Here is a 23,638-nt window from a genome sequence, read left to right on the forward strand (position 1 = left end):
AACTAAGCCACAAACAAAAAAAAAAATTCTGTTCACTTGAGGAGATAAACATTTAGGCATCCTAAGGCACAGGATTTGATCACATTTTTCTACTTCTCTTCCCAGATAGTTATAAAAAAAATCCATGCTATTATGTGAGAAGCCAATGTGATAATCAATGCCAACAAAATGTCTAGGGAAAGGGAGAGGAGGCACATGCTGTTCTCTCTGTGTTTTAGAGACAGAAAATAATTACATCAATATCGATCATAGACAGTCACCAATGTGGTATTCTCCGTCTGCAAGCTTCACAGTACCCTAGAAGGTGGCCATGGTCAGGTCAGACCTGATAACTAATCTATCTCAATTCCTTCTTTCAGAGACAAGGTTCCCAAAGGGTCAGTGTTGTGTCCTCGTCATCTCGGAGAGTGGATGTTAGAGTACCCTCCAGGGACAGTTGTTTGGCAAAGCTGAGAAGAAAAGAAGTTGAAGCAGTGCTTTGCGTGTTGCAGAAGGTTGGGACTGGGTAGGGCCTTGGAGGACATTAAGCCAAGTCTCTTCGGAGAGAGGAGGAAACCGAGTCTTAAGGGGCTTGAGTATATTGGTCAAAGTCACACAGCTCCCCGTGCTCATGTCACCATGCTACCTGCCTCATAGGTAGCTTTAAGCTTTGCCTAACTATTATCATCTGGAAGCATTCATGTGTTTTTATTATTATTTCTTTAAACACAAAGAATCCCCATTCTCGTTCCGGGTTCAGCAGATCAGTTACCTTTGTTTAGAACTGAGTGTGGGAGACCTAAAATTTTCCCATTGACTTTTACTAAATCACTCTAACTTCTGGACTACTGATACCCCAAACACAAAATCAATCTCTCTACGGTTATATTTAGAAACCCAAATAAGTTACTTCAAAGACCTATTTCACCCTTATAAGGTCTCATCACTTGTTCTAACTCATAGAAAACAGATTTCAAATCAGACCTTTTCCATTGTCTTCTTTTCCCTTGACTGTGTATAGATCAAAAAATCAGGAACCAGGATTACAAAGGTCCTCAAATGTAATCCAGTCCAGCCACAACTCTGATCCTAGAATCATGAATTACAACCTCCTGACCAAGGGGCCATCCAGTTGGTGACGAAATTCTCACAGTAACAGGATTCCCACTTTACTCTGGAACATCACTATTTGAAAGTTGCTCCATATGTAGACTTTGACTCGACCTTCCTGAAGCTTTCTCGGACTAGTGGATTTTTTCAAACTACCTATTTCCTCAGAATACAAAAGATTGCCACCACAATCTTTTGCGGTAAGAACAAAACAAATGAAATAAATTGTACTTATGACAGTTAAATATGTATAAATGTATCTAAAGTGTGTGTCTATTCACTCATCCTAAGAAAACAGCCCACTAGACTTTCACCAAATCTGGAAGGTATGTGTGGGTTGATCTGCCTTAAAACACAGGCTGTGTGCTGCACATGCGAGCAACACTGGGTAGCTAGGATAACAGTGTCTCTAACAGAAAGTCAGCCATATCTCAAAGCAAATAAATTCAGGGGTAGGGGGCTTATGTCACTGCTGACTGAGAATAACAGGCCTTGTGTATCAAGACACTGTACACAGAAAAGCAGAGGTTTCAAATATGAATGTATATGAAAGATCACAAGGGCCAACATTCCAAATGGCAGGCATTAACTTATAACCAAGTTCTTTTGAAAGTGCTTTGTATGTGGGCAGCTCTTGTGGCATTCTCCAGGGAGAGTGGCAACCAGGATTTGCTTTTTAAGGATGTTTATGACTTTCCCTCGGGGTCCACCAGTAAGATATTGTATGTGGAAACATTTCATAAACTTCAAAGCGATATAAAATGTGCTGCTACGACATCATGATATTTTGAATTCTTACTGAGTGCCCAGCATGTGCTTGTACTTGCTAGCTGCCAAATGTGCTAGGTATTTTTCATACCTCATATAAATGAGTAACAACAAAAACATCCTGACAACCAAAAAGCTTGATCTTGTACAAGATTTCTTTACCTGGATCTAGGTATATGAAAATGATTACCAAAATTACATGAGTTTATGGTTCACATATAAAGTGGAAAAAAATCATAAGATGGGGAAGTGTCCAAAGAGAACAGGCATACATAGCAGTGAGAGCCATTTTGATATGACTAAACGACTCTGTCTTGCTTGCAGGCAACGAGAGGGTCGTTATGTAAGCAAAGTTGGGAGTAAGGTAATAGTGGACACAGCCACACGTCTGAGAAGTTGAAGTAGATTCTCTCCAGAAACAGGAGGGAGAGGTGGATGCCCTCGGAAGTTATTTCCTCTCCCAAATTATTAGTTGATTTTTGCCCCAGTAACAGTGGAAAAGTTGGCAAGAAGATACTAATGAAACTTCCAAGAAACTAGACAAGGCCAATTTCTCCTCCAAGTAGACACAATCACACACAAACTAATATTTGGCTGTTCTGTGCCCATGAAAAAAAAGCTAAGCCATTCATGTCACTAGTTTTCATGTGCTGTGACTGTACAATATAAGCTAGTGGTTAAGGATGGGGACTCTGGAATCAGACTTCCCAGGCTCAAATCCTGGCTAACGGCACAACCTTGGGCGATTTACTTAATTAATCTGAACTCAATCTTCATCCCTCCTCATAGGGTCATTAAGAAGAAAAAGTGAATTAGTAAATATAAAGTTCCCAGAACAGTGTCTGGCAAATGTTAAGTGCTATAGACCACATGTTTGCAGTTCTGTTCATGGGCCTGATACCCAGGCCAGATCTCCAGGAGAAGGGCCCAGGGAACAGATCAATTAAAACTGCCTATCATCCTCTGTTTGGGTTTCAATATTTTTTCTATTTCTTTTCCTTCCTTCCTTCCTTCCTTCCTTCCTTCCTTCCTTCCTTCCTTCCTTCCTAATGAACACAAGAACTCCCTTCTTCTGCCAGGGAACAACAAACCTGTCCACTCAATAAACATGGCTTTCATGAGAAAGTAAGTAAAACGGCTGTCTCTGAGAAATACAAACCCACACTATGTGCCTTTGCTGTGGCTCACCCTCTGCCAGTCATTGCCAAAGCCAGACGCCCGCTTCCCGCCACGGTGACCCGCCTGGGTACCTGGACCCAGATGCCCTTACTTCTCCTTCCCACCCCAATCCACAAACTTGCCAACCTTCTATGAAATCCGAGGCCGAGTAGGGGCGCCGACTGGGGCTGCCATCCGCAGGGCCGTTCAGGGTCTCCACGGCCGATTCAATGGCTTCCACCAGTTCATCCCGCTTGTCTTTCCTCACGGGTTTCTCTTCGGGGTGGCGGGTCAGGCCCGTCTCCAGCTGGTACACCTTCTGCAGAGTGAAGCTATCGAAAGGCACAGCGGCATACTCGGTGGCCAGCTTGACGCCGGTGTGCACCTCCGCCTTGTCCACCTGGGAGTGCAGGAAGGCCAGAAGGTCCGCCTGCGTTTTCTCTGGGGGGCCCTGCTCCAGCCCCAGGCCCACAGCATCGCTGGGGTGATACTGCGCGTTCTTGAGCCGCTCGCTCCTCTCCTGCAGCTCCTCCTTGAGCTGCGCGATCTGCCTCTTGAGACTGCTGATGTAGTTGCGATGCTGTTCCTCCCACTCCTGCAGCGCGGCCTGGTACCCCTCCTTGCCCGTGGGGCCGTTGGCCCTGGGCAGCCCCAGCTGCTCCTCGTCGCCCTTCGGAGTGCAGGCCAGCATGTAGAGGACGGAGACGGCGCAGCAGAGCAGCACCAGCAAAAGCACTACTCGAGACACCCACGCAAGCAACCCCCGGCGAACCATCATCACTCAGGAATTGGCCATGCGTCCAGACCTGGCGACATTCCAGAATGCCAGGGCGCCTCAGAAGGGCTTCCCTGGACTAGACCGCAGGGAGCGTGTGTCTGGAGCCCCCAAGCTGCTTTCATCCATTTCTTTCTACAATGTGTCTGGTCCCTTGAAGTCAGCCACCGCGTGGAGCACTTTTCCTACTTCTAAAGGATAATCTTCCAGGCAGGAGCAACGAGTTAGGTGAAACCTCCAGCTTTTCACACTCATTCCCATCATAGCCTCCCAGACGTGCAGCAGACCACAAGAGGGGACCTGGGAAGAGACCAAATGACAATAACTCTTAAAAGACAGTAACGTCTTTATGCTCTCTGTGGCAATCAACATTCAATAGACTTCCCATGAGGTTTACAGAAAATGTTTATGCCAGGGGATTAAATATTGTTAAATGTTTCTAAATCAGAATACACTCATTTGTAGACGAGTGCACATAAAAAACAAAAGATGCAGGAAAAAGACTGGAAGGAAATATGGCAAAATGTGAATTCCCTCTGAGTGAAAGCATTAATGGTGATTTTCCTTGCTTCTCTAGATTTTTCTGTATCTTATAAATTTCCCGCAGTGGCACATATTATTTTGATGGCTAAAAGGGGAAAAGCTAGGGGCGACTGGGTGGCTCAGTCGGTTGAGCAACCGACTTCAGCTCAGGTCATGATCTCAAGATTAATGAGTTCCAGCCCACATCGGGCTTTGTGCTGACTGCTCAGAGACTGGAGCCTACTTCGGATTCTGTGTCTCCCCCTCTCTCTGTTCCTCCCCTGCTCACACTCCATCTCTCTCTCTCTCAAAATTAAATAAAGATTACAAAATAAGAATAATAAAAAAATAAAATGGTAAAAGCGAAACTTTAATGAAACTGAAATTGCAGGCAGGGCCTTCTCCATCCAGGGCCCGCCCAGCACTGATGGATGCAAAAGGTGAGCCTACATGCTCTCACCTGTGTGCACTCATTCTTGGCAGGGCTGAAAGCTGACAAAATGGTCTTCAAACTCCCCAGTGAGGAGGTGGGGAAGAACCTGGAGCTTGAAATATGCAAATAGTAAATGTGGATGATAACATATTAAGATGGAATCTGGGGACCATTGTTCCGGCGAACTCTCCAATCATGCTTGCAGACAGGGGATGATAAGTTTACCATAGAAAGGGATAAGGTTGGGAGAACAGAGACCAGAAATACCTGTCTTGTCAGGACTCAAATCCCAGGCATGTCTCTGCTCCAGCCCCTAGAAGGAATTCTGTGTCCTGACTGATCATCAAGAATACCCAGACAGATTGCAGAGCCTTCCATTTGAATACATGCTCTGCATCTCAACTCCAAACCACTTGTAACAAACGAGAAGCCAACCTAACTTGCCTTCTCCATTTCCCCCAGGCTCCCTTCCTTCCTCCTCCACCCATTGTGGACACCCCAGAGCACACTGCTTCAATGTTCTCCCTTCCTCCTCAATCCCCTTTGCTCATCTCCCCCTACCCATCTATCTGAGCCAGAAAACAGACAGAAATAATGGTAAGTGGAAAATAGATCAAATAAACTTTCTGTCTTAGGGAGATTTTTATAAAATCTTCTCAGGTGCATCTTTTTATATAACTTATCTTAAAAGCAAGCTCCCTGAGGGTACTATGTCCTGGCCATTTTATTTATTTATTTTTTTTTCAACGTTTATTTATTTTTGGGACAGAGAGAGACAGAGCATGAACGGGGGAGGGGCAGAGAGAGAGGGAGACACAGAATCGGAAACAGGCTCCAGGCTCTGAGCCATCAGCCCAGAGCCCGACGCGGGGCTCGAACTCACGGACCGCGAGATCGTGACCTGGCTGAAGTCGGACGCTTAACCGACTGCGCCACCCAGGCGCCCCTGTCCTGGCCATTTTATAAAAATTTGACATTTTAAATAATTCCCACAATGACAAAATTATTCTTTACAGAGTCTTCATCCAACCCAGAAAATCCAGATTCTGAGTCAATAATCATCTAATTTACTGGTGGTCTGTCCCATTTACTGGCTGGAAGTAAGACTCCTGTCGATTAGCAACTTCAGGACCCCTGGGAGAAGACAGAGATGTTCCTTCTAGCATTCTCTAGATGCTGACAATATAGTAAACAATAACAGCCTCATTAACTTTATCTGATATTCACCTGCTATGTCTCATGCACAAAGAGAATTCTTCTTCTATTACACTTGTGATGTGCCTCTTACATGTACCATTATGTTACCAAAATAGTTTGTTTCTCAATTTTCCTTAAAAATTCAATTCCAATATTCCCCTTGGCCCAAGGAGTCTCTCTCCTATAATTTAGAACAATACACAGTTATTAGTGCTAAGTTTAAAGTGCATGTTTAGCCCGGGAAGCCTTTTCTGTCTGATGAAAATCTTGGGATTTGTATAATTACTATAATTCCGTGATTAAAAACATCTCAGCTTTGGTATTCAGGCACCTTGCTGTTTTTAATGAAATCTCTCAGATGAACTCATTATATCCAAGTATCAAATTACGAGTGAAGACATGTTATCACGTTATTCTACCATTTTAAAGACTTTTACTTTAAATGGGTGTCATTAAAGACAAAATAAGCAAATCAAAAAACAAAAATGAGACATTCAACATTACTTATTGTGCCACGGAAGCAAAGTGGGCCATCTTTCTAACAGGTTTTTTTAATGGAATAATTGCTACATTTGCATAATAAATTGAAATCATTTGCTTAACGAAGCAATATATTAAAGCCATGGCTAAAGAAATTTAAAACTGTACAATAATTACTTTGTTAGGTTCTGTAAAGCTTTTTGAAGTCCAGCCCAGCTTTTGAATTTCACTGGTGTAAATTCCAAGGTTATTTGAAATTCCACTCTTCAAGATGTAAAAGGACAAAAAAACAGATCCTAGGAAGAAATAACTCTTGAAAAGAAATAACAAAAAGCCATAAAAATTACTGCCAAAGAAGAAGTGATGAATTTTTCCTTTTAAATGTCAGGAGCAGATATTACATGTCAGAAACAAAGTTCTACATCCTTTAACAGACAAAATGTTTTCTAACTCTTCTTGCGATCTAATCCATAATCAAAACAGTAACAACTGGTGAAACTGTAGAGGCTCAGAGTGTACGCTTCCTGAAGTCAGGAGGCTTATGCTTCTTGCTTCTCCAGAGACTTCAGCATTTTCATCTGGCAGCACAGAAGGTCATTCGTAAGAGCACATGTTACTTTCACCAGCTCTTCCACATACAGGAAAGAACACCTCAATGAGACCAGACCAAACCGTTGAGCTAAACCTGTAGGTAAACCAGACCCAGCATCGAGCTAAAAGGCACCTTGCAATCTCTCCCTATCTCTACAGGGGTGTTAGGAGAATTAAGAGTTAACATTTATCATGTGTTTACAGACCTACAGATGGAAAGCACCATGTAATTACCAAGGACTACTACAAGTTAGAGGTGACAGTGAAAATATAGCTTTATGTGATCACAGCAGCATTGTTCTACTATTTTTAAAACTTAGAAAAGGCATCCAGATTTTAGACTAGTTCAGTCTTTGGGGGTATATGGGAACAGGGAAGGAGTGGAGAGCAAGCTGGAGTGCTGTCAATAACCAATTTTAGAATATTGGGGGGAAGAGAGATGCGTATTCTTTTTTTTTTTAATCACAGAAGATCCTTGTGTTCATCAGATTTCTTGCCACTGACATTTTTTTTTAATCTTTTTTTTTAAGATTTCATTTTTTTAATTTCTACAGCCAATATGGGGCTCAACCTCACACCCCAAGATAAAGAGTCACATGCTCTACCAACTGAGCCAGTCAGGTGCCTCTCTTACCACTTACATTTTTAAATGTCTGTCAGTGGAAATTAGAAATTCTATGACTAGGACAGAAGTGGTTATTAGGATGGGTATGTGAACTTCACTCTACAGAGTCCAGTGAACACTTTGGTCATGAAAGCTGTATACTATGACAGAGAGCCTGCCAAGATGTGTCTATTAATGGCCACAAGATGCTTATAAATCACCAAGGACTCCAGAACAGGCCCCACTGATGAAATGCATTCAGGGTCAGCAGAGGCAGAAAGGACAGTGGTTTCATGGTGAGACCAGGTCAGGCAGCACTATACACTACAATGACAGACGTTGTGAGTGATAAAGGAAACTATTCAAGGAGTGGCAATAAATTCTACAAGAAACCCCACCCTGTGTGCAGGCACAGCCAAAAGGGTTGATGGGGGAAAAAACAAGCAGTGTCTACTGGGCCAGGAAGTGGTAGACCAAAGCCCCAGTGCTGCCGTGTGAGTCTCTTCCACTCTGGGACAGACAATCAGCTCTTTCACGGCAAGGGCATAAGCTAACCTTCGGTCAAAGGATTAGCCGTACTAATAGAACACAAATTGAGGTTATATCTCTTGGATAAACATACCATCCTGGACATGTATGGAAAAGGCATCAAGTACAGATTCTTATTCAGAGAGCTTCCAAATGCCCTAAAAAATGTGTATGTGATATAAATGTATCTAACACTGTAAGCTTTACTCAAACACATGGCTTCTTGGTAATTTCTTCCACTTCAGGCTAACTCTTCTGTGCAGGGCATGGTGGCCAGCTTCCAGTGTGACCCTCAACATTGTCTCCCTCTGGATTTTCATAGCTCTGTGTTTGCCTCCTACATCATACTGTGGATTTGATATGAGTGACCGATAACATATGGCAGAAGTAGAGCACAATTCTGCAAAATTCAACAGAAAACAGATAAAAGCCGTTACGAGGGCCGAAAAACCCTAAAGCTCACAGCGCCTCCTCCCAGTCCATTCTGTTTACAGACTTTTTCTAAGTTTGTTCCATCTGCCTTCTCTTAAAGGAAATGAGGATATACAACTAACTCCTGCAACTGTTTCGTTGAGTCCACAATCATCTGCCTCTTGCGCACAGTTAGTTTAGGGTTGAGGTACTTGCAAAGAAGTTAAAATGGCCTGAAAATGAGCATAAGGGCTCAGAATCTCCCTAAACCACATCCACCTGGAAGCGTTAGAGCAAGATTTCTCAGGGGTCAGAGCTTTCTGGAATGCAGGTTACTTTTTTCCGTGAGTCTTTAGTCAGCACCTATTCTAGTGCCAAATGCCGAGGATAACCTCAGCTATGTTCCTGATAGTGAACCTACACCCGAAGCAAGGAGAGAAGCAGGCCGGTTATCACTGTCCAAGAATGAAGAGGTGCTGAAGCCGAATCCCAGAATGGGAACAGGGCTTCCACGCCAAGTTGACAATCAAACACCCAGAGTGATCTGTCGAATTGGCCATGAAGAAACTGAAGCATTTCTCCCTGACACCGGCTACCTTGGCCTGGGCCTGGGACTATGCCTTCACACAGAAAGGAGTATACATGGACCGTGGCCTCGGTCATGCTGGCAGCTTTGCTGCTTGCTCTCTTCCTCTGACCTTGGCACTCAAGATCAGCAGTCTCCAAATTTATCAAACGTAATACCACATTCCAGGCAATAAGTAACTTTTGACATATATGTAAGTATGGAAAATTACTCATTTAGAACTTACATACAAGTTTTACAGTATTGTTGTATTATATACTCCCAAAACAGTACTCTTAAAATAATGAAATATAAAATTTTTTTGTTTTCTCACCTTGATGACCCTTCCTGGGCACCCGCAGGGACCTAGCTCCTGATTGTGCTTCATTTCCATGGGCTCCAGCCAACAGAGAATTCCAGAGCCCAGGGAAGCCTTGCTGTTCCCTTCTTTGAGGGACTGTCCTGCCTCTGGACCACACCGACTCCATCCCAGGGTCCCCAATACCTGCCTCCAGACCACATGCCCAGACCACTGCCAGGTCTCTGCCAGGAACACACTTCCTTCTCTTCCCAGAGAACTTAGACTTGGCCTTCAAGATGACCCTTGAAGGTCTGTTCTGTGAGGTCTTCCCTATAATCTGGCTCTGAGAACACATTCTCCAGCGACCAGCACAGAGGGGCCAAAGGAATGGGGATGATTAGTTCAGTTGAAAACTTCTTAGTTGAGAGTACCCTCCCACCCTCTCAACTCCACATTGGTCTCCTAAAAGAATCATCCTAATTCCTTTTTCCCTACTTTGAAGCGCAAAAAATGAAATGTGGTAAAAGAAATTGGGATCTGCTAGTCGGAAAAAGAAGGCACAGAAGTTAATCACAACTGCACATGCCAACAACTCAGGAAACAGGTCTAAGTCTCTTGTTTTGATTTCGGTTTATAATTTGCTGGCGATGCTTCGAAGAGAAGAACTGATAAAGAGGGGCTTCCTGAATATGCACAGATTTACCATTCTCCCCGCCCCTTGCCCCCCCTTGTTACCTCCAACCTTGTTTCAAGGAGAGTATCAGGGGGTCAATCAGCATAGGTGGCAGCCATGGAGCCTGCAGAGTGAGAAGAGAGAAGGGCCCTAGCACAAGAAGGCAATCCTCAAGGGACTCAGAGTAAGCCTAAAGAGAACCTTTTCCCAGCAGAAAGGAGTCTCAAGCATATATGCAGGGCTGAGTCAGCTGCCAAGATGCCGCAGAGAGAGACCTGCCTCGTCTCCCTCTCCGGCTCAGTCCCACAGGGCTCTCCGCGGCTGGGGGAGTCGCCCTGCACCCTGAAACCAGGCCTCCAATACCCTTCATTGCTCATAATTACAACCACTTACTGAGCATTTACTTTGGGCCAGACATCACACTAAGCACTTTATAAACATTATCTCATTTAATCCTCAAAATAATCTTACGAGCTAAGTCGTATTATCCCCCATTAAAGATAAGGAAACTGAGACTTAGAGTAGTGAAGCAATTTTCCCAGAGTACACAGCTGGCAAGTGGCCCAGCCCAGTTTCAAATCCAGTTTGGTCTGGTGCCAAAACCCTGCTCTTACCCACTAGGCTATCCTGCTCATCACCTTTAATAATCCTGAACTGCTTGCTGAGGCCCGTTCCTCATTCTGCACCCAGCATATCCAATTTTTCTTGCTTCTTAACTCATAATGAGCCTTCTTATTTACGAGCTTGTCCAGCCCCTCAGATGTGCCAGTAAGCACTGTTTCTATATAATTTTTGTACCTCCCCATTTAGCTGTGGTTTGCACTTCCACATCCCTTACCAGCTATGCAAACTCACACTATCACTAGAAATAATGCCAGTCCCAGCCATGCCCAGCGTGAGCCTTGCTCTGGCCCCACAGTTGGGGCTGGGAAAAAATACCTCTGCAACACTTCAGTGCTTCCAAACAAATGCCAGGAACTTATAGCTACATATCAGGTTTAAGACAGCTCAACTAAAAAGCACTCTAGCAAGCAGAATTTTTAATCAACTGAAAGATGTTCTTCTTCGAAAGGAGTAAAAGAGACCATCTCTTGGTCAGTCAAGATGCTGGTGCTGGCTGGCAACACTATGGAATTCTTTCCTGCCAAACACTGATTTCTCACTTCTGTCCTCCCAAGCATGGCACAAGGAGATGCCCATGCAATGGCCATGCACCATGTGCCAACTAATAAATAACCTCACGTGCGGGCCAAAGTCAGCCCTGGCATCAGTGGAGACTCAGGGAAACACTGGGGAGACCATGTCCCAAGGTCACACAGCACAGCTTCCAGGGAAATGCACGCTGTTAATTAACAAGGAGGGGATTAATTAAAAGTGAGAAATGCTGGAAGCCAAGTACCTTCTAGCTAAGTAATAAGCATAGGGCCCTAAGCAGATGCCAGGCACAGTTGCTGAGTGGTAAATATCAGTTCCGAGGTAAGGTCAGAGGTGTGAATCATATCACGCCATGCCATGAAGGCTGAGGTGGCTGCAGGGTAGGATGGGCCCCACTTTAGTTATAGTGAGGGCAGCACAAAGAGGGAAACTGGAGTTCTCTCTTCCTGATAACATGATCCATGCACCTTATTAGCAGAGAGGAGAAGAAAGATGTGAAATAAAGTTTGCCAAATGTCTCTACCACATACCACCTAATGGCTTTAAAACATTTTTAGACACACAGCTCCCAGAGCAAGCTAAAAGTGCTCACCTGGGTCAGAGGCAGGGAACTGGTGTCCTTTCAGGCAGCCCTGGGAGGGGAGGGGGGGCGCCACTGAGGGCCACTGGAGAATCACTAGGCCTCCTGCATTACCTGCTGTCTCACCTAACCACATGTGAATCATCGATGCCTGTTCTCTAGATGACGAAACTGGGATTCGGGGAGACCGGTGACTTTCCCACATAGGTAGCGAGCCCCACATCCCCAAACACCACCAGTCACCTACTTCAATCAGCCTGACATTGCAGGGTGTAGACAGAGCTATACAACATGTAGAATTAGACAAAACCAGCAAAGGGAGGCAATGCCCACAAGCAGGGCCACAGAGAAAGAGCAGGAAAGCTGAGAACACGTGCAGCAGGGGAAGCGCTAGAAAAGGACAAAACAGGCCTCTAAAGAGAGGTGGACCATAGATACCAGTCTCTCAATGTGCAAAATGGCACTATGACCTGAAGGCAAGAGTTGGGGGACATACCCAGCACTGTCTCCCCTCTCCATCCTGGGCTCCTTAGTGGGGGGACTCCCTGCTTTAGTGAAAATAGCTATGACCCAGGTGCTGGCCAAAGCCTGTTTTTCTCTGGCATATGTAGCCTTCTCATGGCTAGTGCATGCTGCCTTCTCGGGGAGGGGGGTCATTCTTCCCCCCACCCCCAGTCCTGGGCACCAGTCAGCCCATGCCGTGTGTGAGTCTGGTCTACTTCAGTCTCATGAAACAAGGGCATGCGTGCTGCTGGCTCTCCATCTGGCATCCGAAGGCCTGAAGGAAAAACCACTGGAAACACCCTGAATCAAAAGGGTCTGACAGCTGTTCTCATGAATCAAAACATGAGTCTCATGTTCCGCTGGCATGTTTGGGGTAAGAAGGGTTAAGAAGAAAACTGCTACTTTTAGGCTGGATGAGATAAACAGCCTACCACCTTTCGGTTCTCCTCTTCCCTCCCCACCTGTAAGGGAGAGAGCAGCACACAAATGAGGGGCTTGCTTTTAGAAAGTGGTTATTACATAACAAGACTGGAGAAAGCATGGATTGTGCAGAATTATTTTAGAAACCCCATGAAGCTAGATCAGCAAAGCCTTCTCTCTTTGTGCCTTCCATCTCAATCTGGAAATAGAACCAATAATAGAGAAAAAATTAACAGGAGGATGTCCAACATTACACAAATACAAGATGTACTTTTCACAAAAATAAAACCTTGTGCTGATGGCAGGTAGTTTTTTAAGATCCTGTCCCACCCTACCACGTCTATGAGCGCCTCTTCTAGCCTTCCCTACCCCTTCTTCTAGCTGCCCACTCCCAACAGCCAGTGCTAAGCCTGTCCCTGCTAGGCGGTTAACTGATTATTAAGATATTATTACCTAAAATTATTTCAAGACATTGCTCCGATCAAGAAAGTTACCTGTAACAGACACTGTCCTATTTATACATAAACTAGATGGCACAGAGTACTTTCTTAATCCAAGTTTGTCTTCCAGTTTAACACTATGTAGCATTCTACTAACATGTTCTCTGTAGTACTCTTAAAATATTCCATGCTCTTGGGGCGCCTGGGTGGCTTGGTCGGTTAAGCGTCCGACATCGGTTCAGGTCATGATCTCACAGTCTGTGAGTTCGAGCCCCGCGTCGGGCTCTGTGCTGACAGCTCAGAGCCTGGAGCCTGTTTCAGATTCTGTGTCTCCCTCTCTCTCTGCTCCTCCCCTGTTCATGCTCTGTCTCTCTCTGTCTCAAAAATAAATAAACGTTAAAAAAAATATTCCATGCTCTTTCTGTAAACTATTGCCTATCTAGGACTCCACTCTAAATGCATCTTCCTCCAACTTCTCTGATGTCTCCTATGAGGCAGTTTCCATTAACAACATACCCATTTTGCAGACATTGGGGCAGAAGTTAGTCATTTGCCCGAGTCACCTGGCCTGAAATGACAGAACTGGGTTTCCAATCCAGGCAATATGTCTCTGTTGTCTCTACTCTTGATCACTGTGCTACAAGGCTTCTCTATAGTTTGCTGCATGCTCAACCGAGGCGTGTTCAAGGTAACAGGGAAGAGCAGAGAGAAGGCTGATGTAGGACCACACCATTCACAGTGCTGGATGGGAAGGAGGCAGGAGAGGAGCTGGGACAGGTTTTATAACAAGGAGCCCCATGTAGAAGACAGCTCTCACCAGAATATGACCATGCTGACATGCTGATCTCACACTCCTGGCTTCCAGAACTGTGACAAATCAATGCTTGTTACTTAAGCCACCAGTCTATAACACAAAATTTTATAAGAGCAGCCCTCACAGTCTATAACCAGCCCTTGTATCACAACAGGGGATTTAAACTTTATTCTATAGGTGATGGTTAGACAGCCATGTAAGTGTTTAGATAAGAGAGTCACATGATCAGAACTGAATTTTAGCAAATGGGCAGATGAGATGGGCTGGAGAGGGAAGACTGGCATTAGAGAGGCCAGGTAGGAGCCATTCCACCACTACAGTTTCTAAGGGATGTGGAAGCAGCAGCACTAAATATGGGGGTGGGCAGATTCAAGAAGTATCCCTGGGTATCACCTCCAGGACTTGGACACCAATCAGATGAGGGGGAGAAAGTGTCCATCGAGAACAAGGCTGAGGGTTTAGCTTGTGTGACTTGGAGGCTGGAGCTACCATTGCAAAAGCCAACACACTCAAGAGAAGATTTAGCAGAAAGATGAGTTTGGTTTCGGACATGTGGACATAGCCAGGGAATGACAGGTAGAGGGAGAGGCCTTCCGAAGGAGGTCCCTGCCTGCGTTCTTCGAATTGTCTGCACAGGCAAGTGCCTGCTATGCCAATTCCTGTGCCTTGATAAGACTTCACATTTATGTTAGTTTTGACCCTCTGAAGCACTATCTCATCCCCTTTTACCCTATTGGTACAGCTCAGTGGTTGAGAGGACAGGTTCTAGGGTCCAGACTATTGAGTCCTACAGTTATTTGGCTTCTCCCAGCCTTTATTTCCCAAACACAGGAGCACAGAGAGGTCCGCGGTCCTTCTGAGAGTAAATGAGATAGTGCATGTGAAGTGCTCGGCATAGAGCCTGGCATGAAGCTAACATGAAATCACTGTGAGCCAAAATAAGGCCGAAGCCATAGATATAAGCCTGACACTGACATTGTTTCACTGATGAGAAAAATTAACCAAGGAGGAATAGCTGATTTTATACACATTTACTGCACTGGCATAAAGCAGTCAGAAAGAACTAGGACCCAGGGTGCCAGATTCCTGGTCTCTTTCCTCTGAACTATATTTCCAAAGTTTCAAATCAAAGTAATTCTCTCACATCCTTACTATCCCCTCAAAGCCCAGTTTGCTTGTTTGTTTGTGTGTTTCTTTGGAGAGAGAGAGGGAGGGAGGGAGGAAGGAAGGAAGGAAGAAAAGAAGGGAGGGAGGGAGAAAGGAAAAGAAAGGGAAGGGAAGGGAAGGGAAGGGAAGGGAAGGGAAATCTGTAATGAATCTGAAAAGTTCTCCCCAAACTCCCATTTATACCAAATAGTACAAATCTCACCAGGTTATTAGGGGAGTTTTAAAAGGCAATTGCATTGAAAGGCTTAGGTCAGTGTCCACGCACACTGGAAGGACACAGGAGTGGCTTTCTTTAGCTTCCTCAACATTGTTTGGGCCTCAGGATAACATATTTCAGGGCTGTGGACATGAGATCGCAAGCCACAAAGTTTTCTGACCAGAGGACTGACCACACAGACCTAACTTGACTATCAGACCTGCCAAGTCACTATTACAAGGATGGCAGGGTACTGTTTGGGAGAAATCTCAGAACTTCCTAGGATACTTTTGAAATGCAATTTTCCAGTAGCTCCAAATGATATGAATCAATATGCTAGTGTTCTGATTTCACCTGCTGGTAGTAGAGATATTCCTGGGGTTCAAAAGAAAACTTCAAATAACAATAAAAGCTGCTTCCAAAATAAGGCCTCAAAATGTCTCTGGTAAGAAGAGTTCCCTGATTCCTTCCTTCGACTATACATTATTACCATAACAGCTCTCAGTTCAAAGCTGCCCAAGACGGGCACTGAATGCCTCTTCCTGAAAGATAAATTGGAATATTATCCTTCTGATGATGTACGTGAGTCTGCAACAATTGCTACGTTTCCTACACCTGCACTACATAAAGTCAAAGGAGCAAAACAAACAGAGTTTCGTCCCAGGCTACAGCGACCCCCATCCCAGCAGGTGCCTGTGGCAGATGAGCAGCTGTTCCGAAACCACCCATGTGTTTGGTCTGCACCCACCGGGCTTTACAGGAAAGGCACATGGGACTCTCGTAAGCAGCATATGCCCCATAACAGCATGAACACAGAAAATAATTTTTTCTGAAATTCTGCAGTGATGTTCCAATTAAGATCAATTTTATCCACCCATTCATCAAATGTGTATTGAATGTTTACTATGTGAAAGGGGCATGTAGACTCTGGTAAAGGATAAGGAAGAGGGTCAATTGTCCTCACAAGGGTAACGGTCCCCTGGGAGGGACAGGTATAAAAATAACTGAGATACTAGGGGACTGTGATCAATCATTAGTATCGCAAGCAAAGTGCTGCTGTGGCTCAGAGCAGAGAAGGACTGTTTTGGTAGGAAGGGCCAGAGAACTTTAAGATGAACTTTTCAAGGTGAATATTATTTATTAGATAGAAAGGGGACATTTGGGAGAATCCCAAATGATTATGGATATGAAATAGCAGATCTAATGAAGGGTTTTCTAGTCCCACCCTAATTCCACTACTAATGATGCACCTTGTCTTAATTTCAAAAAGGGAAAAATTTAGAACTCTAAATATTCACCATTTTATTGATGTTATTTAATTTTTTCTAAAATTTTTTTTGATCTGATCGTGTTTCTTAGTGTTCAAATCCTTTTTCAGATGCCCCCAGGCAAGGTGAAAATAAATGCAGTGGAGCCTGCCACAGGCCTTATTTATTTTTTATATAGCTCCTTCTGTGTAGAAAGAAGACTTGGAATTCTTTTCTTGGCACCAAGCTAATGGGTCTCAAGATTGATATAAATGCAATTATTCTGTGGAGTAGTGAGTCTAAGGAGGGTTCAGCTTTTAATGAACATCACTTTATCTCTATTAAAAGCCTATAATGAGTTTAGATTTTTCAGGACTTTCCTCAGCTGCAGTGGGCTAACACTGTTGCTTGCCAACACCTGGCAGATGTTTATCTCTAACTTTCTGGCTCAGTGATATGACTGGCATAAGAGAAATCACAATAAAATGAAGGGTACCTTTGTCACACATTCTACTGTTTAAGAATCAGACAAAAGCAGCTGAAAAGACCACAAGGAGACCATCTCCACTGCAGACACTGTGAAGCAGCACGCCCACTCTCAGAAGTGACCTCAGAAAACTACAAACAGTGCCAAACACAAACCGGCCACATTTTCAGACCCCGTTCTGAAAGGAAGCACCCCCTTGGTATGGAAACTGTGTTCTTTGTCCAATTTATTTGTCAGGCCCAAGTCTTCTTCCAGGGCACGCAATCCTAGTTGCAAAGGTAATGAAATATAAGTCAATTTTCTTTAAACAAATGTGAAACTGCTTTGCAGAGTACAAATGAAAATACTCACAATGGGTGGTTATCATTACCGCTTTCATCTTCATTATGACTGGCTCTAAGAACTTGCAGACATTTCAAATATTGCTTGAGAAAACCAAATTAGGAGGCGATAACCAGAAAAAACAAATCCTTGTTTACATAGGAATTGCAATTCAATCAAGTCTGTTTTCAGATCATTGGCACATGCCTCTCTCCCCCAGCAGTTCGCTCCTCCTGCCCCTCCCCCTCAGCATGCCATCCTACATACGGCACCCATCCCTTAACCTGGTGCTGGTGTTCTGAGGGGCCTTCCTCTCAGAGCCCTGCCCAGACAACCACACTCAGCACTCTCTCCCCTCAGAGACAGGAGGGACAGCTGGCAGAGACTGCTCAGCATGCAGGCTGGCTCTAAAAGATGAGCTGAGACCACCATAAGCCTGGATCAGAAAGTTGTAGTAAGAGACTGAAAAGGAAGTTGCCAACTGAGAGCAGGGCAGTTAGCCCTGACAGTGTAGCTGAGTCACAGGAATACTCAAAGCCAAAGGTCTACAACCTGAGCACCTTGTGAGCATCAGTGGGGTGAGACCAGAGGCATCACCTCTCTGCTGCCAGCAGGGCCCACTAAAGCCACTGTGGTCCACTCCCCACCTCCCACCCACCTGTCCCGTGAAATACCAGGGCTCTAGCGAAAGGACATGGGACTGAGAGACAGGAGCCCCATTTCTATCCCAGATGCTTGCATTCGCTTCACTAGGAGGGTGGGGTAGCCATTTTGCAAAGGCCCTTAACTTTAAAATCATAGATAAACTTATGATTTACAGATAAAAACTATAGACAAAATGAAAATGCTTACTTGGCTGATAATGATATTACTTAAACTATTAGGAGTCACAACCTGTGACACAGTCAGAAATGAAAGTAAACCATTGCTGAAAATGCCACATAATTTAATAGGAAAATGTTGTGTACTTTAGAAACTTCAATCTAAATAACTACTTTACTGAAATGCATCTCGAGTACAGTAAAATATAACCAGATTTGAAAATACTCGGCTTACCCTTTTCAATACTAAAATTACAAAACCTCTGTTCAATCCAGGACCGGAAAAAATATTAAACAAAGTCTTTAGACAATAAGGAGCTTAACAAATATTTACTGAATATTCATTAAGTACCAAGTCTAATTTAAGGTATTAGATATCTATCTCTATCTACCAATATAGATAGACATCTACCCATGTCTATCAATATAGATATATATCTAACCATATACCTATAGATACATAGACATAAGATCAAAGTACAGATACTTAGATATAGATGTAGCTCAAGATATAAAGATGAATAAAGTAGAGTTCCTGACCTCAAGGAGTTTAAGATATCGTGAAGGAAACAGACACATGAACAGATAAATCCATGAACAAATTAATTGCTATGATAGGGGAACAAAAGGTAAGAAGAGATCAACATAGAGCAGGAGCATTCAATCCAGCCTAGAAGGTTGCAAAAGGCTTTCTGTGGGAGATGACACGTGAGGTAGGCCTTGAAGGAAGAGTATAGCAACGAAGAAAAAGAATGGAAGAGTATTCTTAGCAGAAATAACCGAATGGCAGCGCTTAAAGGCATGAAGCAACATGGCGCATGTAGAATGTGCAGGTGGATGGTGGTGGCTGGAATGTGGGGTAAAGCTGTAGGATCAGGTTGTGGGAACCTGGGATGCTGAATTTAGGGAGGAGATTATGAATTTGGCCTGGGTCATGTTAAGTTGAAGTGCTCTGAAACATACAGGTGGAGATGGGGAATAAGCTTATCAGAGAGGAAGTCTAGCCTGGAGATACAGATTATGGTCATCAATATAAAATGGTCATCAAAACCTGAGAGTGGATGAGACAACTTAGGGAAACTATAGAGTCAGAAGCACATCTGGTTCAGAATCTGTAGAAACTCCAACTCTGAATGGCCAAGAAAGGGAAATGAACTTGTGAAAGAAGACCGAGAAGGAACTTCCAGAGCCTAGAGTTCACTGTACTGTCATGAACTTGGAGACAAAGGCCTTGAGTGGGTCAGCCTAAGCATTTCCAGTACAATCCATGATTGAGCAGGGAAGTCTGCCTATCCCTGGTCCAATATTAGGAAGCTCATTTTCACCACATTCTCAAACTACATTCCCCAAACTAACCTTATAATTAAGCTGGTACTTTGGTCTCCATCTGCCTGACTATCGTTTCTCAACTTGTTCAGAACTGAGAAAGGAAAATAAAAACAAGAAAATAAAAGAAAGAAAGCAATTCCTGATGTTCAGAAGCTGCCCCAACACTCTTATCAAGGCCACATATTCTCCTATTAGACATAAACCATCTCAAAGAATACCAGTCTCAGACAAGGTTATTCTGACACCATGATAAAAGAAACAAAATAAGTTTACCTCATCATTTTGTCTAATCACAGACAAAAACAAAGTCAATATGTCACCCACAAAATATCAAACACCTCTTTCTCAGCCAAAATGACTGACAGCTACTTAATGTAATGTAACTTACCAGTTACATTATCCTTATTCTAGCCCCCCCATATAGGTGAGATTTATTGAGATACCTAATCAGAGAATTACCCCTGCTCTCTGACAGCATCTACCCTGGAGCAAATGTCCCCTTCTTCAGATTCTCTTGTAAATCATCCAACTAAAACCCAAATCCATATAATAGGTTCTCTCTACCTTTTACTGAGATACCCCATGATTCTCCACAGTGTGTGTTCTCATCTGCTGTGATGAACAATAAACCCAGCATATCCAAATACTGCATTCCTAATGGTCTTTGGCTGGAGGATACTGATAGAACTCAGAGCTTCTAAGACCCGACAAACACCAAGATCAGCAGAGTAGTTACCTTGTAGGAGTGGAGAAGTTGAATGTGACTGGGGAGAGGAACAAAGCCTTTGGAAGCTCTGTAAGGAAATAAGTATCAGTGTTGCTAGGATTTTATTTCTTAAACTGGGTGGTGAGTCTATGGAGTTGTCACACTCTTAATAAAATGTTTAAGTCTGAAAATTTTAACAATATACTTTTAAAAAGAAGGATACAAGATGAACCATGTCAGATACTGCTAAGAAATCCAGTAAGCCGAGACCTGAAAGCATACCACTGGGCCGAACCACATGGAGATCACGGGTAACTCCGTGGAAAACTCGTTTAGTGGACTGATGGGTATGAATGACATAGTGGTGTGGATTCAAGAGTAGGAAGGAATTGGAGACAATGAGTACAGAAAACTTTTTCAAGAAGTTCAGTTGCACAGGAGAAGAGTGAGAAGGCAAGTAACAGCCAGAAAGGTGTGTGACGGGGGAGAAGCCCATGACATCCACCTGAGTGACAACACCGCCAGGCCTCAGCTCAAGGCAGGTGGCAAGTGGGCAGGAGCTGAACCTTGAAGAGGAAACCGCTTCCTTCTGCTTCATTTGACTTTAGGATTTGAGCCCCGAATAACATTTAATTGACTATCATCACAAACTGACCTTCCCCAGTACTGACTATAAGTATCAAGAACAGGAGTGAATGAAAAGATGATAAGGGAAAATGGTGTCAATGCACTAAACCCCCAAATGTATACACATAATTTCATAATATCTGCAATTCTTTGCTTTACTAACAAAGGTAAGTCATAGACTTTGCATTTATTTGTTCAGTCTCTACACTTATAAATTATAATGGCAATATATAAAATTTACCGTAATTCAGATGCTAAACTGCTTCCAAAAAATTGTGGAACCAATGGTGAGGCTGAAAAGGGCAATCATCCACAAAGTTTGCAAGACTATACATCTCACCTCAAAGATATTCTGAGAAAGGCATTGGGGAAAATAAGAGTCACACAAAATGAGTGAGAAGATCAGTTTTGTTCACAAACATTGCACTGCAATCTAGCATCTGTAAAGCTACTGCTTCCAGCACAGCTGGGCTGAGGCTGAGCCCTACTCTCTTGTACTTTATGTAACTGAGGAGAGCTGGGCTCAGATTCAAGCCTGGAACTTTAGCTATGCTCTGGGTTCGAAGAACCCAAACCAGTGGTTACTTGGTAAAGCTGCCACTTCCTACTAAATGAAACGAAAAACCTTAGACTAATTCCATAAAGCCGGAAACCTGTCACAGACAAGGTTATTTTCTAAATCCTCATGACATGCTACTGAGGGATCAGATATGTATCGTCTTTATTTTAGAGATGAAAAACTTAAATCCCCAAAGCACAAGCTTTCTAGATGAATATAAAGTAATTACTTAATCAGCCTGCCAGAACATTCATTCATATCTACACACAATTAAGAAAGGAAATGGATGTCAAATGCAATAGATATTAATTTTTCCAGGCTGATCAGACATATACTGGATTAGTGAAGAAACTCCAGAAAGCACTGCTCAGCCCTAACCAGGTAATACAGCTTTGAGTGGATCACTTCATTTATTTAACTTTTCTTATTTGGGAAAATTCTAGGGATGGACTAGATCATTTCTGACATCTCTCTGGACAAAAGTTATGATTCAGTGGTATCTCCACATACCCTTCCCACCACCGCATACCAACTAAGTAACCCTGGCAAATCACGGACCTTCTCTAAGTTTCTCAAGTATGAAATGGTGGTAAAAGCTTACTCAGCTCCAGGCAACTGGCCTGAACACCTCACCTCTTCAGAGTGTAGCCAAGGTGAAATTTTATGTCAACTATGACATGACTTCTTTAGAAGAAAAGAACTTTATTTTCTATAACTGAATTTAACTTTGCTTTCATGCCCCAAGTCTACATGGAGCAAACTGCCTATCCTACCCTGTTCTGGTGTGCTCACTGCAATCCAGTGATTCTTTTCAATCAGATTCAAATGTTTCTGCATCAGGCCCTGTCTAGTACAGAGCTCAACCCCTTTCTAGCAGATAGTGCCCAAAGGTTTCTCTCGCCCACGCCTTCCCTTCCCCCACCTAATGCACAGGTGCTTGGAAGGAGAGGAAGAGCCAATCCCCTCAGAATCCCTCTACTTTCTGGCTGCTGCCTGAGTTTTTCTTTTCCATTCTCAAGAAAACAGTCCTGATGTCACATCCTGCATGGACACTATGGTTTACTATAAATTCTGTGTTTAGACTGTCAGCTTTGACTCCTAGGAAAGCACAGATCCTTTTTTGTTGCTGTGCTGTTTCCTTCTTTCTCTCAGCAAAGCCTTGCTTTTGGAAATAGAAGATGCTTGCTCTCAGATTATCTCCCTATGGATCTTAAAATAAACTTTCGTTCTGATTCCAGAAGCCCAGTCATGGCTGTTTTATCCAGCCAGTATCCACCCTTCTCCAGAAACAATAAAGATCCCAGTTACAATTGATGGAAAGCTGTAGGGCAACGAGCAAAAATTAGGGGTTAACTGGGAACAAGAACAGGTTCGTCTGGCATTTTCTAAAACATTATCCATGCTACAAAAGCCTTTTGTATATGTCCTCTCTTTTCTACTCCCTTAAACATCTCTCTACTTTAGGTTCTAATCACTACAAAAGAGTTTCCCACCCCACATCCTCCTGGACAGCTGCCGTTATGGTTTTACTAAACTCACAGCTTCAATCATGATTTTAAAAAACAGGGGCACCTGGGTGGTTCAGCTGGTTAAGTGTCTGACTCTTGGTTTCAACTCAGGTCATAATTTCATCATTTGTGAGTTGGAACCCCACATTAGGCTCTGTGCTGACAGTGCAGAGCCTGCTTAGGATTCTCTCCTTCTCTCTCTGCCCCTTCCCAGCTTGTGCTCGCTCATGCTCCCTCTCTCAAAAATAAATAGCCATAAATACATACATACATACATACATACATACATACATACATACATACCTGGAACCTCTTCATGCTGCCTTTCTATGTCCCTCCCATTTGGATTTCTCCCACCTGCCAGTCTTCCTACCAGAGCCCAGTGATAAGAATGCTCTGATGACAGCTGGTACCTCAAGAGGTGGTGAGCTCTCCATCTCCATGGCTGCACATGTTCAGGCTGGTTAACCGCTTAGCAGAAGTGGCCTAAAGAGTTAGGTATCAGCTCACATGCCTAGACTCGGAACCACCTCCCCCCAGGGCGGTGTGCACACATACCTTGCCTTCTCTCTAGTGCCACTGAGGTCAGAAACAAGCTGTTTGTCAATTGTACTGGGTTGTTTCCAAGTGCCACACCTTTGCTCACACTGTAATTTTGCCTA

General features: G+C 43.7%; 1 protein-coding gene across 10 annotated transcripts in view; it reads right to left on the reverse strand.

The window, feature by feature from the left end:
- CSGALNACT1 (chondroitin sulfate N-acetylgalactosaminyltransferase 1) overlaps positions 1-23,638 on the reverse strand; it is a 341,572-nt gene that overhangs the window by 89,188 nt on the left and 228,746 nt on the right. For 9 of the 10 annotated variants that reach the window (XM_045458327.1, XM_045458353.1, XM_045458335.1 and 6 more), the window contains one exon: positions 3,163-4,090. In XM_045458327.1, coding sequence (XP_045314283.1) covers positions 3,163-3,793 — 631 coding nt within the window. In that variant the 5' untranslated portion in view covers positions 3,794-4,090. Of the gene's footprint in view, positions 1-3,162; positions 4,091-6,599; positions 6,735-23,638 lie in introns of all 10 variants that reach the window. The other variant, XM_045458401.1, reaches the window with a different exon arrangement.

Source organism: Leopardus geoffroyi, chromosome B1 (assembly GCF_018350155.1).
Source record: "Leopardus geoffroyi isolate Oge1 chromosome B1, O.geoffroyi_Oge1_pat1.0, whole genome shotgun sequence".
Taxonomy (NCBI): Eukaryota; Metazoa; Chordata; class Mammalia; order Carnivora; family Felidae; genus Leopardus; species Leopardus geoffroyi.